Genomic DNA, 14,041 nt, shown 5'->3' with positions numbered 1-14,041 from the left:
GACATCCTTCTGTTGAAACGGTTTAAAGTATTAATTTCTTATTAATACAATTACAATACTTAAACTGTAAAGAGTTCTTTAGATCTCTTTAGATCACACAAAGATGAATAGTGAGCCTGTTTCAGAGGCAGCTAGCATATGGTGATCTATTTAACACACTGGAGTAGCAATGACAGATGACACTCTGCCAGCAGCATACATCTCACTAATGTGGCCTTTGAACACATAGAGAGCCATAAAGATCATCCAGCCATTCAGTATGACTGAAATACAGTATCTCACTAAAGTGAGTACACCCCTCACATTTCAGCAACCATTTTAGTATATCTTCTCAAGGGACAATACTATAGAAATAAAACTTGGATATATTTTAGAGTAGTCAATGTGCAGCTTGTATAGCAGTATATACTGTCCTCTGAAAATAACTCAACATACAGCCAGTATTGTCAAAATAGCTGGCAACAAAAGCAAGTACATCCTAAGTGATAACAACAGTATGTTGTTTAACCATGCAAAGCCACAAGTCCTATTCATCATGTTTATGTTTTGTCTGCTTGACAGGACGATACAAAGTTTGTATCTTGTATTTGAGCAATTAAAATTTGGTGCTTTAAATACAATTCTCTCATACTGATCACTGGATGTTCAGCATGGCATCTTATGGCAAACTCTCTGAGGATTTGAGAATTAGAATTGTTGCTCTCCACAAAGATGGCCAAGGCTTTTAGAGGTTGAGTAACACCCTGAAACCGAGTTACACTACAGTGGTCAGGGTCATACTGAGGTTTTTCAAGATGGTTTCCATTCGGAACAGGCCTTGCAAGCGTCGATCAATGTATGGTCTGTGCTCAGACCATACGCCGCACACTGCAACAAGTTGGTTTGCATGTGCATCATCCCAGAAGAAAGTCTTTTCTGAAGCTAGCTCACAAGAAAGCCTGCAAACAGTTTGCTGAAGACAACCTGTCCAAAGGCATAAATTACTGGAACCATGTCCTGTGGTCCTATGAGACTAAGATAAACTTGTTTGGCTCACATGGTGTCTAGCATGTGTGGCGATGCCCTGGTAAGGAGTACCAAGAAAGTTGTGTCTTGCCTACAGTCAAGCATGGTGGTGGTAGCATCATGGTCTGGGGCTTCATGAGTGCTGCTGGTACTGGGGAGCTGCAGTTCTTCGAGAGAAACATGGATTCCATTACGTACTGTACATTCTGAAGCAAAACATGGTGCTTTCACTCCAGAAACTAGGCTGAACATCAGTTTTCCAACAAGATAACGACCCCAAACACACCAAAAGATTACAACTCCCTTGCTGAGGAAGCTGAAGGTGAAGGTGATGTTGTATCCAAGTATGTCTCCAGACCTGAATCCTATTAAGCACCTGTGGGACATCCTCAAGTGGAAGGTGGAGAAGCACCATTCAGCAGCTTGTGATGTCATTATAGAGGAGTGGAAGAGGATCCCAGCAACAACCTGTGCAGCTCTGCTCAATTCCATGCCCTGAATGATTAAGGCAGTGCCAGATTACAATGGTGCTAACACAAAATATTGACACTTTGGACAAGTTCACTTAGGGTGTACTCCCTTTTGTTACCAGCTATTTTGACAATTATGGCTTTATGTTAAGTAATTTTCAGGGACAGTAAATCTATACTGCTATACAAGCTTCACAGTAGGTGCGTTTCCATTACAGATTTGCGTAAACTTTGGCGATATTTAATAAATGTTGATTAAAAAGCGACTAAAACTTATTTTTTCCTCTCACGATAAGTCATGGCAGTAGTTTTTTGGGATTTGGGCTATATTTAACCAAATGTGACCTGTAAATTAGAAAAAAAATGTTTCCATTGCTGTTTTGTGAAATATTCCTTTTTCAAATTGCCTGAAAAACCACCTCATGTGAGCGTAAAAACTTTTTTGATGTACAGGAGTTTTTGCGCAATTGACATGTTTCCATTAGGCGTATTTGCAATTTGCAATTAAAGGGTAATGGAAACGCAGCTACTGACTACTCTAAAATATAGCCAAGTTTCATTTCTATAGTATTGTTGCTTGAGAAGATATACAAAAATGGTTGCTGAAATGTAAGGGGTGTACTCACTTTTGTGAGATACTGTATTTTCCCTTATGATTTGATCTGTCTCTGTTTTGTCAAAAGGGGTTCAAAGTAAACAAAAAGTCTGTGTTAAATGTCATTGATCAGTCTGGAATTAGAGATATTTTTAGAAGTATAATTTCTAAGAAACCCTTAAACACATCATAAAAGTTACTTAAGGTGTAATTAGCACTTCATTGTTATATAGAGACAATTACATAATAATAGTCTCTGAAAACTGTTTTAATGCTGTTGTTCTGTTGTTCTGTTTATTGCAGCATGTTCTCCTTGCCTTCAAATTCATCCTGGCATTCGTCATTCCAGATGTTCCTAAACACATCCAAGTTAAACTAGCCAAGCTGGACTTTGACTCCCTTGAAGCTCTTAAGAAAAGGGTGAGTACACTTTTGTACATATGCACGTATCTATAGCATGCAAACAGGAAATGTGACTGTCTGTGACAGGCCCTGTCAGGAAGTACTTCAGTGCAAACAGTCATCTGCGTATATGCCTCGGTGGGCTTTACAGAGTCAACAACACATGCCTGCGTCAACATGAGAGGTGATGCGGCAACCATTATTTCTCGGCTCAGAGAGGCAGAGAGCAGCGTTAACATGCTTTCTGATCATTAAATGATCCGGAGAGACCTTTGTACATGCTGAGATGCTCTGCTGACATACAGTGTGTGTTCAGGTAGTGTTTGCTAATGAGGTTTAGCTATTTAGGCAGATGTTTATCACCTCATATGCGGCATAAGAAGTAGGTCACTCACAAAGAAACACACACTGCAGTCTGCCCTTAGCAGACAAGCAGACTTAATAATGAGGGGGAAAAATGTTTTCCTCAAAGGACAAGGCTATGTTTGGAATACAATACTAACACACTGCTTGCTGCGAACTATTTTTATTATTATTATTTTTTTAAAATATTATTGATATAGTATACATCTTGGAGTGATACATTTTTGAACAGCAGTATGCAACATTGTTGTCTTATGACTTTATTATGTTGCATGTTTAATTCAGCGATTCATCTCAGAAATAAATTAGGTTATTATAAAAAATGGTCAGTTTTTAAATAATGAGCCATGAAGGAAGGATTAATTAGTTAAAATATGTTTATTTGCACAATCACGGTTGATACTAATTGCAATTTATCTAATTCATCAGCTTTTATTATGATAGTTTAATATAAACATACAGTACTATTACTGTAATAGCTGTTTGTTAATAGTTGTAGATAAAAAAAAAATTGTATGCCATTTTTTAATGATATCAAAGGCTGCATTTATTTAATCAATTAGTAAATTAAAACAATATTGTGAAATGTTGCAGTTAAAATAACTGTTTTATGTTTTAATACATTTAAAAAATATTTGATTAAGTTGATTTTTTTTTGCATTATTACTCCAGTCCTCAGTGTCACATGATCATTCAATAATTTTTTCTAATATGCTGATTTATGTTCAACAAATGATTTTTGTAACAATCTAAAAGTCAGTTTTTCACTAATTCAACACTAGTACAAGCAGTATGGAAATATTCTATTCTGAACAAAACCAAACATGTCCTGAGGGCTTAAAGGAAGCCTTAAAAATGAAAAATATGCCATCATTTATGCATGTTGTTCCAAACCTATATGCATTTTCTTTAATTTTTGGGTTATCTATCCCTTAGGATGTCTATGTACAGTTGTGCTCATGAACTTACAAACCCTTTGCAGAATATGCTAAATGTTCAGAATTTTAACAAAATAGGAGGAATAATGAAAACTGTATTTTATTTTTTATTTAGTACTAAGTAAACAATTTTAAAATAACAGATGTTTATATATATATATATATATATATATATATATACTCCACAAAACAAAATAATAACTGAATTTATATAAATGCCTGCGTTCAAAAGTATACATACCCTTGAATCTTAATACTGTGTGGCTTCCTGGATGATCCATGACTGTTTTTATCTTTTGTGATAGTTGTTCATGAGTCCCTTGTTTGTCCTGAGCAGTTCATCTGCCTGCTGTTCTTCAGAAAAATCCTCCAGCTCATGCACGTTATTTGGTTTTTCCAGCATCTTCTGCATATTTAAACACTTTCCAAAAGTGACTGTATGATTTTGAGATCCATCTTTTTTCACACTAAGAACAACTAAGGAACTCATACATAACTATTACAAAAGGTGAACACATTTACTGATGCTTAAGATAGTAACACAATGCATTAAAAGCCAGGGGGTGTAAACTTTTGAACAGGATGATGATTTGTAAATTTTTCTTTTTTTGTTTACAGATTTTTTTTTTTGCACTTCAGAAGCTACATAAATATGTACATGTCTTCCAGAAAACAATATAAGTACATTTTACCCTCATCATCCAATTCAAAAAGTTTATGCCCCCCGGCTCGTAATGCATTGTATTGCTTTCTTGAGCATCACTGAATGTTTTTATCTTTTGTAATAGTAATGTATGAGTCCCTCAATTGTCCTCGATGTAAAAAGATGGATCTCAAAATCATACATTAACTTTGGGAAAGAGTTCAAATATGCACAAGCATATGCAGATATCCAGGACAGTACTAAATAAAAAATGACATGCAGTTTTCATGATACCTCTTATTTTGTTAAAATTATTAACATTTTGCATATTCTGCAAGGGGTATGTAAACTTATGAGCACAACTGTATATCCGTGAATGGATTTTTACTGTTATTCAAAGATCAAGGTACATGGTACCAGTGGGAGTAATTTATTGTTTATGGATATGAACCTTACCCAGTCTCGATTAGATTAAAACAGTGATTTACATTTGGAACATTTGTGGTAATGAATTCAGACCACTGTCTCTCTGCTAAAATAGGAACGGGCATGATGTGTTATCTAAAGTATTAATAATGATTCCATACAATGTCTGTCAAAGCGACAGCATCGACACGCTTTAACAGGATTCATTGGCTTTATTTCTGCAGAGACGAGCCCTCGGTCGGTAAGTCCGTTGCCATGGCTCTAGTGATATGGCACAGTTGGATTGTGAATGACAATGAGCTGGCGTGTGCTGTTGGCATCCAGCGTTATCCTTAATGTGGCCTTGTGTTTCCTCCCCTCACTAACAGCAGATAAGATGTGTGCAATATGCCCCCCCTTTGCCTCTTAATGCTGTGGATTATAATATTTTCCAGTTAATTTGGGTACATGATGAGCACTACTCTAATAATTTAGCATTTTTATGTGTTGGTTTTAGCAAATCGCAGCACTAATGTGCAATGGTGTAGGAACGGAAAATAGTAGGGGGCAGATTATAAAATCAACTGGTTTATGAATATCAATTGGTTCTACCTTACTTTCTGAAAAACAGACGTTGATGAATATGTGGAAGACAAGAAGGTTTATGATACCTGGGGAGAGCTATTTGGTTGCACTTCATGTATCTCAATGGTAGTTGCTCGGCTGGTGCAAGACCCCCCAGAAGTATGTGAATTGAATTCTGCCATTTCATTGATGTGCAGTCAGTTCCAGACAAGTTTTCAAAGCAGTCACTTGAGCTATAAACACCATGTGATTAGTTAATCTTTAGCCATTCTGACTTTAGGCTAATGGAAGCCCTATAAATGCTTTAATAACTGCTATCATTCTGTGAAGTGAAGTATAGCAATAAAATACATTTTATGTTTTTAAGGACTTTTAGTTCATATTTATTATCTCTTACAGCTTGTTTAATTCTCAAAAGACCAAACGACATTGGTCCAATCATCCATATCCCTCGTGGTATATCACTGACTAGCAATATGTACCACATCATGGTTCAGTGCTGTGACATACAGCCTATTGGCTTTTTAAAAAGAAGGGAGGAACACTTTGATATGTCCTTCCCAAATGTCCTATAGGAAATATGTCAGCACTGTCAGATCTGGAAAGTGATTATGTGGGTTTTTTAAAAGCCTTTCAAAATCAGACATTATTAAAACATGCAATATAATGAATTGCAATTTATATGTTGGTTAGAAAAAAAGTATATATATCATTACTAGATACTATAGTTTAATTAGAACTCATATGCCACTGATGATAAAGGCATATGCTCAATAATATGACCTTTAAAATGTTTGAATTTTACACAGATAATCTTTACAAAAGGGACAAACCTAATCAGTGTCATCCCTGTTACCCACGTCAAAATCTGTTACTCTATAAAGTAACAGCTTGACAGTAAAAGATTTGACCATTTCAAACATATTTGCTAATTGCTATATAATAGTCAAGTTCACAAAAGCACATATTGTACACTTTGAAAGGATTTTACTTGTAGATGTTGAATATATTAAATGTAAGAAATAATTGTTTACATTTACATGTAAAAAATGGTAATAGGATTGACATTGCAAGATGGCCTATTTTAAGAACACAAAAGGCACCGATTTTTCGTGGAATGAACTATAAATGCATATAAATACAGCTAGACCACTTAATTTAGTGCTTGCTATTGGGATGAGAAGAGACTTTAAGCCAGCATAACTAAAAATGTTTTTAAACCAAATCACCTACCCTGCCTTTAACCCGTGACCCTACAGAGAATAATCATTTATTTATATTCTAATTGGCATGTTTGTTCATTAATACACCCAGAGATTTATTCGGGGAGGAAGCCGTGAAAGCATCTTGATGCCCTGGTTTCATGCAGACTGTGTAGTTAAAGGTCATCTGTGTAGCTGAGGGAACGTAGGTACTGAAAAGGGAAGACCATTCTCACAGCGAAATCAAGACAGCACATTTAATGGTATGATGGAGCACTTGGCTGATGATCTGCGATGAAGGCGGGACTCCATCGAAGTTTCATCCGTCTAACATTTCTTTTAATTTAGCAGAGAGACGCAGGTCGTAAAACACATATTGATTATGTTTCAGGATGACTGAAGACGTGATGTTTCTGGGCTTCTACCCCTCCAATTCTCTCTCACAAACTTCACCTGACACCTGCTCATCCCTCTGCCAGTGCTGGCGGTGCGTCTTCACCAGAGTCTCTCTATCAGAATGATGGACGGTAGCTAATAGCTTCAGCGGCCTCGTCCGGATCTGTTAGAGTTCAAAAGTGCCGACTGCAGTTTAACGGCACATTTGGTTGGTGATATAAGACTGCAGGACCTCTGGGAGGTGCTTGGTCCAGTGGTTTGAGAGTGCTATGATGAGCTAGCAGCACATGACGCCATTTAGCTGTATTTCCATGTGTTCAGCAGCTTGAGAGGGTGTAGACAGCTGTCAGGAGAAAAGCTCCCACTGCTGTAGGGCAAAGGGACTCTGAAAATAGCCGCCACTTTCAGCCGGCAGTGGAAACCCCCTGTTAGTGGCCAGTGTTTGGAAAGGATCCGGGGTGAACTCCAGGAAAAGGCCAAGTTGCCAACCATATCATGGAACCATTATGGCAACTGGCAATTTTAGCCTTTCTGTTTTGCTGAATGAGACCTCTTTAACCCCTAACAGCTGTATGAGTTGCTGTTAGAAATAGAAAACAGAAAAGAAAAAGAAAAAGTCTGGCACTGAGGATCATACGTGATCTCCCTTGAAAATGTTGGGAACCAAGTCACATTTGTATATTATCTGACTTTAAGTCAATACTTGAGTTTGATCTAAGTGTTTCCATGTAGGTTGAACGAGGTGGCAGTCTAGTGATACGGTTGTTTTGAAAGATGTCGGTGTCTATAGTTCCCATTCATGGGTGATCCATAAGTAGAAAGCTTTGATAAGAGCTGTTTCTCCCTTTAAAAGGCAGCTTGTATTTTGCATGCATGTTGTGTCCTGGGTTTTAATTTGCTTCGTTTTAGAACTGAGAATTAATGGTTTGTTTTTTCCAACAGATGTCAATTTGTTGAATGATGGAGGCCATTTTTACTAGAACCCAGCTGCCAGTTTAACACACTAATTTAGTGCAAGTAATTATAAAAATAAATAATGTGATAAAAATTAACGCAATTAATCATACCTCCTGACCCTTACGTAAATGCCATAATAAGTTTTTTTTTTCTACCTTTGGAGCAATTCAAGCTTGAATTACCATGTTTTGTGAGTCCAGATTCAGTGCATTCTGTTTGTTTCTACAGACAACGAGTCATACCATATTGAACACATTATCATGTTTACCAGAAGGTCAGGGGTGTCCAGTCCTGGTCCTGGAGAACCAACATCCAACAGAGTTAAGATCGAACTTGTCCCAACATACCTGACTGGGAGATTCTAGTAAAACGACTCTATAATTAATTCCATAATAAGGGTTTTTCTTACCTTCGGAGCAATTCAAACTTGAATGACCACCTATCAGCATAGATCAGCTGCTACTACAGGCAACAAGTCACACCATATTGTACCACACTTACCACGTTAACTGGAAGGTCAGGGGTGTCCAATTCTGGTCCTGGAGGGCCAACATCCTACAGAGCATAGCTCTAACTTGTCCCAGCATACCTGACTAGGAGATTCTAGTAATGAGATACTACAATAAATTTCATAATAAGGATTTTTCCTACCTCGAAGGAATTCAAGCTTGAATTACCACATTTTGTGAGTACACATTAAGTGGATTCTGGATGCTACTACAGACAAAGAGTCACATACTGTACCACACTTACTTCGTTAAACAGGTCAGGGGTGTCCAGTCCTGGTCCTGGCGGGCAAACATTCCAAGAGAGTTTAGCTTTAACTTGTCCCAACATACTTTACCGGGAGATTCTAGTAATAAAATTCTACAATAAATACCATAAGGTTTTTTTCTACTTCAACCTTGAATTGCCATCTTTTTTGACTTCAATTCAGCGCATTCTGGCTGCTTCTACAGGCAACGAGTCACACCATACTGAACACACTTATCATGTTTACCAGAAGGTCAGGGGGGTTCAGTCCTGGTTTTGTAGGGTCAACATCCAGCAGAGTTTAGTTTTAACTTGTCCCAACTTACCTGACTTAGAGATTGTAGTAATAAGATTCTACAATAAACTCCATAATAGGGATTTTTCCTACCTCGAAGGAATTCAAGCTTGAATTACCACATTTTGTGAGTACACATTAAGTGGATTCTGGATGCTACTACAGACAAAGAGTCACATCATACTGTACCACACTTACTTCGTTAAACAGGTCAGGGGTGTCCAGTCCTGGTCCTGGCGGGCAAACATTCCAAGAGAGTTTAGCTTTAACTTGTCCCAACATACTTTACCGGGAGATTCTAGTAATACAATTCTACAATAAATACCATAAGTTTTTTTTCTACTTCAACCTTGAATTGCCATCTTTTGTGACTTCAATTCAGCGCATTCTGGCTGCTTCTACAGGCAACGAGTCACACCATACTGAACACACTTATCATGTTTACCAGAAGGTCAGGGGGGTTCAGTCCTGGTTCTGTAGGGTCAACATCCAGCAGAGTTTAGTTTTAACTTGTCCCAACTTGCCTGACTTAGAGATTGTAGTAATAAGATTCTACAATAAACTCCATAATAGGGATTTTTCCTACTTTCAGAGTAATTCAACCTTGAATTGCCACCTTTTGTGACTCCACATTCAGTGCATTCTGGCTGCTTCTACGGGCAATGAGTCACATCATACTGTACGACACTTATCGTTGACCAGAATGTCAAGGGGGTTTAGTCCTGGTTCTGTGGGGTCAACATTTAACACAGTTTAAACTTGTCCCAACTTACCTAACTTGGAGATTCTAGTAGTAAGATTCTAGAATAAACTCCATAATAAAAATACTTCCTAATTTCAGAGCAGTTCAACCTTGAATTGCCACCTTTTGTGACTCCACATTTAGCACATTCTGGCTGCTTCCATAGGCAACGAGTCACACCATACTGAACACACTTATCGTTTACCAGAAGGTCAGGGGGATTCAGTCCTGGTTCTGTAGAGTCAACATCCAACAGAGTTTAGCTCTAACTTGTGTAACTTTATTCCAGTGATATGACTCTAGAATAAAAATATTTCCTAATTTCAGAGCAATTCAAGCTTGAATTACCACCTATTGTGAGACCACATTCAGCAAAGACCAGCTACTACTACAGGCAAGGAGTCACACCATACTGTACCACACTTACTACGACAACCAGAAGGTCAGGGGTGTCCAATTATGGTCCTAGAGGGCCAACATCCTACAGCGCATAGCTCTAACTGTCCCAGCATACCCGACTAGAAGATTGTAGTAATAATATTTTAGAATAAATTCCATAATATTTTTTTTTCCTGCCTTCGGAGCAATTCAAGCTTGAAACTTCCATCTTTTGTGAATCCACATTCAGTGCATTCTGGCTGCTACTACAGGCAACAAGTCACACCGTACTGTACTACACTTACCACATTAACCAGAAGATCAGGTTCTGTCCTGGTTCTGGAGGGCCAACATCCAACATAGCTGACTGGGAGATTCTAGTAATAAGATTCCACAATAAATTCCATAATAAGGATTTTTCCTACCTTCGGAGCAATTCAAACTTGAATTGCCACCTTTTGTGAGTCCACATTCAGTACATTCTGGCTGCTACTGCAGGGAACAAGTCACACCATAGTGTTCCACATTTACTATGTTAAACAGAAGGCCTGTGGTGTCCAGTCCTGGTCCTGGAGGACCAACTTCCAACCGAGTTGGGCTTTAACTTGACCCAACATACCTGACTGGGAGATTCTAGTAATTAAGATTCTAGAATAAATTCCATAATAAGGATTTTTTTTCTACCTTTGGAGCAATTCAAGCTTGAATTACCACTTATTGCGAGTCAGCATTTAGCCCAGGGGGGTGTTCCATAAAACAAGTTTACCAAATAAGTCAGGCTTATTTCAGTTAGTCTGACTTATTTTGAGCCAAATCAAGTGACAATAAGTCAGACTAACTGAAATAAGCCTGGCTTATTTGGTAAACTTGTTTTATGGAACACCCCCCAGCTTGGCTTCTACTACAGGCAACAAGTCACACCATATATGTACCACACTTCCCACATTAACCAGAAGGTAAGGGGTGTCCAATTCTGGTCCTGGAAGGCCAACATCCTATAAAGCTTAGCTCCAACTTGTCCCAACATACCTGACTCTTTAGATTCTAGTTAATCTGAAGAGTTTAATTACCTTTGTTTATGTGTGCTTAATAGGTGTTGAAGCTAAACTCTGCAGGACAGTGGCCCTTCAGGAGCAGGATTAGACACTACTGCAGAAGTTGATCAGTAGTCATTGATCAGATTCAAATTTTGGGGTGGACACCTTGGGACATCATGGATCATAAGATGAAACTTTTTCGAAAAGCAAAGAATTATGATTGAGTTTCCACTATAATTAAGAAAACAACATCACACAGGGCCGGATAATTGAAAATGTTTTGGTTGCCTACATTAGACTAAAAACACTTTTTAGGGCTTTATCTTTAGTATATGGTAGGGCGCTTCAAGAAGCTATAGTTGTCAGCTCGCACTTTGTGCACTAATGGTCCAGTCTCTGACTACTCTGAGGCCGTTGGGCACTGGACCCTTTGACGCGGTCCATAATCCAGCTCTAGTGCCAAAGAATGTTGGTTGCGTGATGGACCTCGTCAGATTTAGTCTTTTTTTGCCTCATTGCCCGACCATCGTCACAGGAAGTGGAACAAGCCAGCCGTCTGAGGCAATCTGTCAACTTGCTGAAGTCCATGAGAATGTGACATGTCCTTGTTAACCTTTAATGGTGTTAGGGAAAATTAAGTCAACACTTTCAATACAGCCAACATTGGCATCGCTGTGAACAGAGTGAGCTGACAAACTACAAGTCAGACTTTGGACTGAAATCACCTTGATGGTTTTCTTCTAAATGATTAGGCCATATAGACAATATCTTATCAGTGCGATGGGACTGTACACAGCTGTTCAACCTCTAATGATTTATTGACCCTGAGTTTGCACTTGTATTTGAGTACGGTTGTTAACATGAGTGACAGTATGTTGAAGTTGCAAAAGCTTAAAAGCTTTTAACCCACCTCCTTCTAACATAATCAATACTGACATGTCCCGTCAATTATCCCAGTTTGCCCATCAGGACCTCCCTTGAAATCCAGAATATTTGTTCCAGTTAGGCGCATGTCATCCACCTTTGTTTGAACACCTCAGTTCTCACTTTAGTTAATGCTAATTCAGCCCGCAGGAAGCAAAAGGAGTGTCTCCTGAGATGAGCTCCTGCAAATTTAGTCTCTGTGAGCAGCTGAGGAAGACTGACTCACTATGCGAACAGATAGTGTATTAGAGAATTTTAAAGAGGCAGTTGTCATTTTGAATATTAAATTGTTTTAGAAGATATACTACCTTTTTAGATAAAAATACCATGCGTTCATACTTAATTGTGAATTACCTGAGTTTGTAATTTGCATGCTTTTAACATAATAAACCATTACTAAAACACTGAGGTACCTCATTCACTATATTTGTAATTAGGTGAATCCCGTTAATCATTTCAAGAACATGGGTCAAATAATAATAATGATAATAAGCATTTATCATTTTATATATAGAAATTGGAGATGTGAAGGCCTCAGTATGAGAACAAGTTTTTCTTTCACCACATTTAGAAGGACTTTATATCTGGTGTCTAGTAATAACCATTGTGCGGTTTTCTCAGCGGAGACCAGAGCTCGGACTCACTGAATTTACACATACAGAATTACAGAGTCAGCAGCTCAGGCCCTATTGATCTCTCTTTTGGATTGAAAAGTTAATTGCACCTAACACGTTTTCACTGAGAATGTAATTTGCTCTGGTTTGCTGCTGCAGGCAGTGAAATTAATTGATTAAATGAAACTCGGCATAGGCCGTAGTCTGGGGGTTGTGTATGCTGCAGAGAAAAACATCTGTTATGGGGTAGATGGGTTCATTTTGATCGTCTTTTAAAAAGATTTAGTAGCTTTCTCTAATGTTCTTTTATTGTTAAAAAGCTTTTTAAAATATAGCAGCATCCCAGCTCCCTCCATCTCTGAAAACCCAGCGTGACTCATTTGAAACGCCATCCTGCCTGAGGCTGTATGTATGCTGAACTAAGATCAGCTTTTGCCTTTTATATCCCAACATGTAAGACTTGTTTAGACCAGGGAGAACTGATGCTAAATCAGTCTGAATCAGTTCTCTTACATTATGAAACCTCAAAGATTATGAATATAAGCCTTGGTTATTCGTGTAAATGCTCTCAGAAGAGATTATATGGGTAATGGGGGACCATACCCCAGATTTGTTCATCATATTTTGAGACCTTTTGTACATATAAACCTTATCACCCTGTTCATCCTCAAGTCCCACCATTAATATTTTGATACTGTTTATCTTTTCAGAAAATATTGGAAGCTGCGGAGAGCTGAAATAAGTGGAATAAGTGACGAGTGATGACAACAACACAACGAAAGAACTCAAGGTGTACACATACTGTAAACTATCTAGTATTATATTTAACTGACTTTGTCTTTAAATATGCACTCCTTGCCATGTTATTCACAAAATGGCTTATTGATGCTGTACACTTCTGAATATGACAGGGTTTTTATGTTTTCCTGTTATTGCAATTGCATGCATTGTTTTATTATTTCTCTGTCAATAAAACTGTTACTGGTATGATGAGAAATATAATATAATGGGTTGATTTGGTTGTCAAAGTACATATAATTTTATTCATGACTGTCTGAAGTTGTAAAAAATGTTGTAAAGAGGTGAGAAAAAACATTTATCAGATATTGGGGCTAAAAAACTAAAACATTTTTTTTTTGAGAAACTGAATTGTCCGTTTTTATTCACTCCATGTTCTACCAAAGATACAGCAGTGCCTTTAAACATCACTGTATTATGTTTAACTGTTATGGCTTTTTTTTTACCGATATCAAGCCACTTCACCCTGTACTGTACTTGAATTGAGCATATTCAATATTCTCTGCCTGAAAATAAACATTTTAAGTATTCAGATAACA

General features: G+C 37.8%; 1 protein-coding gene across 4 annotated transcripts in view; it reads left to right on the top strand.

Moving 5' to 3' along the window:
* The window catches only part of ano10a (anoctamin 10a), a 46,164-nt gene extending 32,123 nt beyond the window's left edge, over positions 1 to 14,041 (top strand). For 2 of the 4 annotated variants that reach the window (XM_073846872.1, XM_073846873.1), the window contains 3 exons: positions 2,374 to 2,490; positions 5,067 to 5,083; positions 13,415 to 14,041. In XM_073846872.1, coding sequence (XP_073702973.1) covers positions 2,374 to 2,490; positions 5,067 to 5,083; positions 13,415 to 13,466 — 186 coding nt within the window. In that variant the 3' untranslated portion in view covers positions 13,467 to 14,041. Of the gene's footprint in view, positions 1 to 2,373; positions 2,491 to 5,066; positions 5,084 to 6,999; positions 8,865 to 13,414 lie in introns of those variants that run through there. The other 2 variants (XM_073846874.1, XM_073846875.1) reach the window with 2 other exon arrangements.

This window comes from Garra rufa, chromosome 9 (assembly GCF_049309525.1).
Source record: "Garra rufa chromosome 9, GarRuf1.0, whole genome shotgun sequence".
Classification (NCBI taxonomy): domain Eukaryota; kingdom Metazoa; phylum Chordata; class Actinopteri; order Cypriniformes; family Cyprinidae; genus Garra; species Garra rufa.
This window is presented reverse-complemented; position numbering and strand designations above follow the sequence as displayed.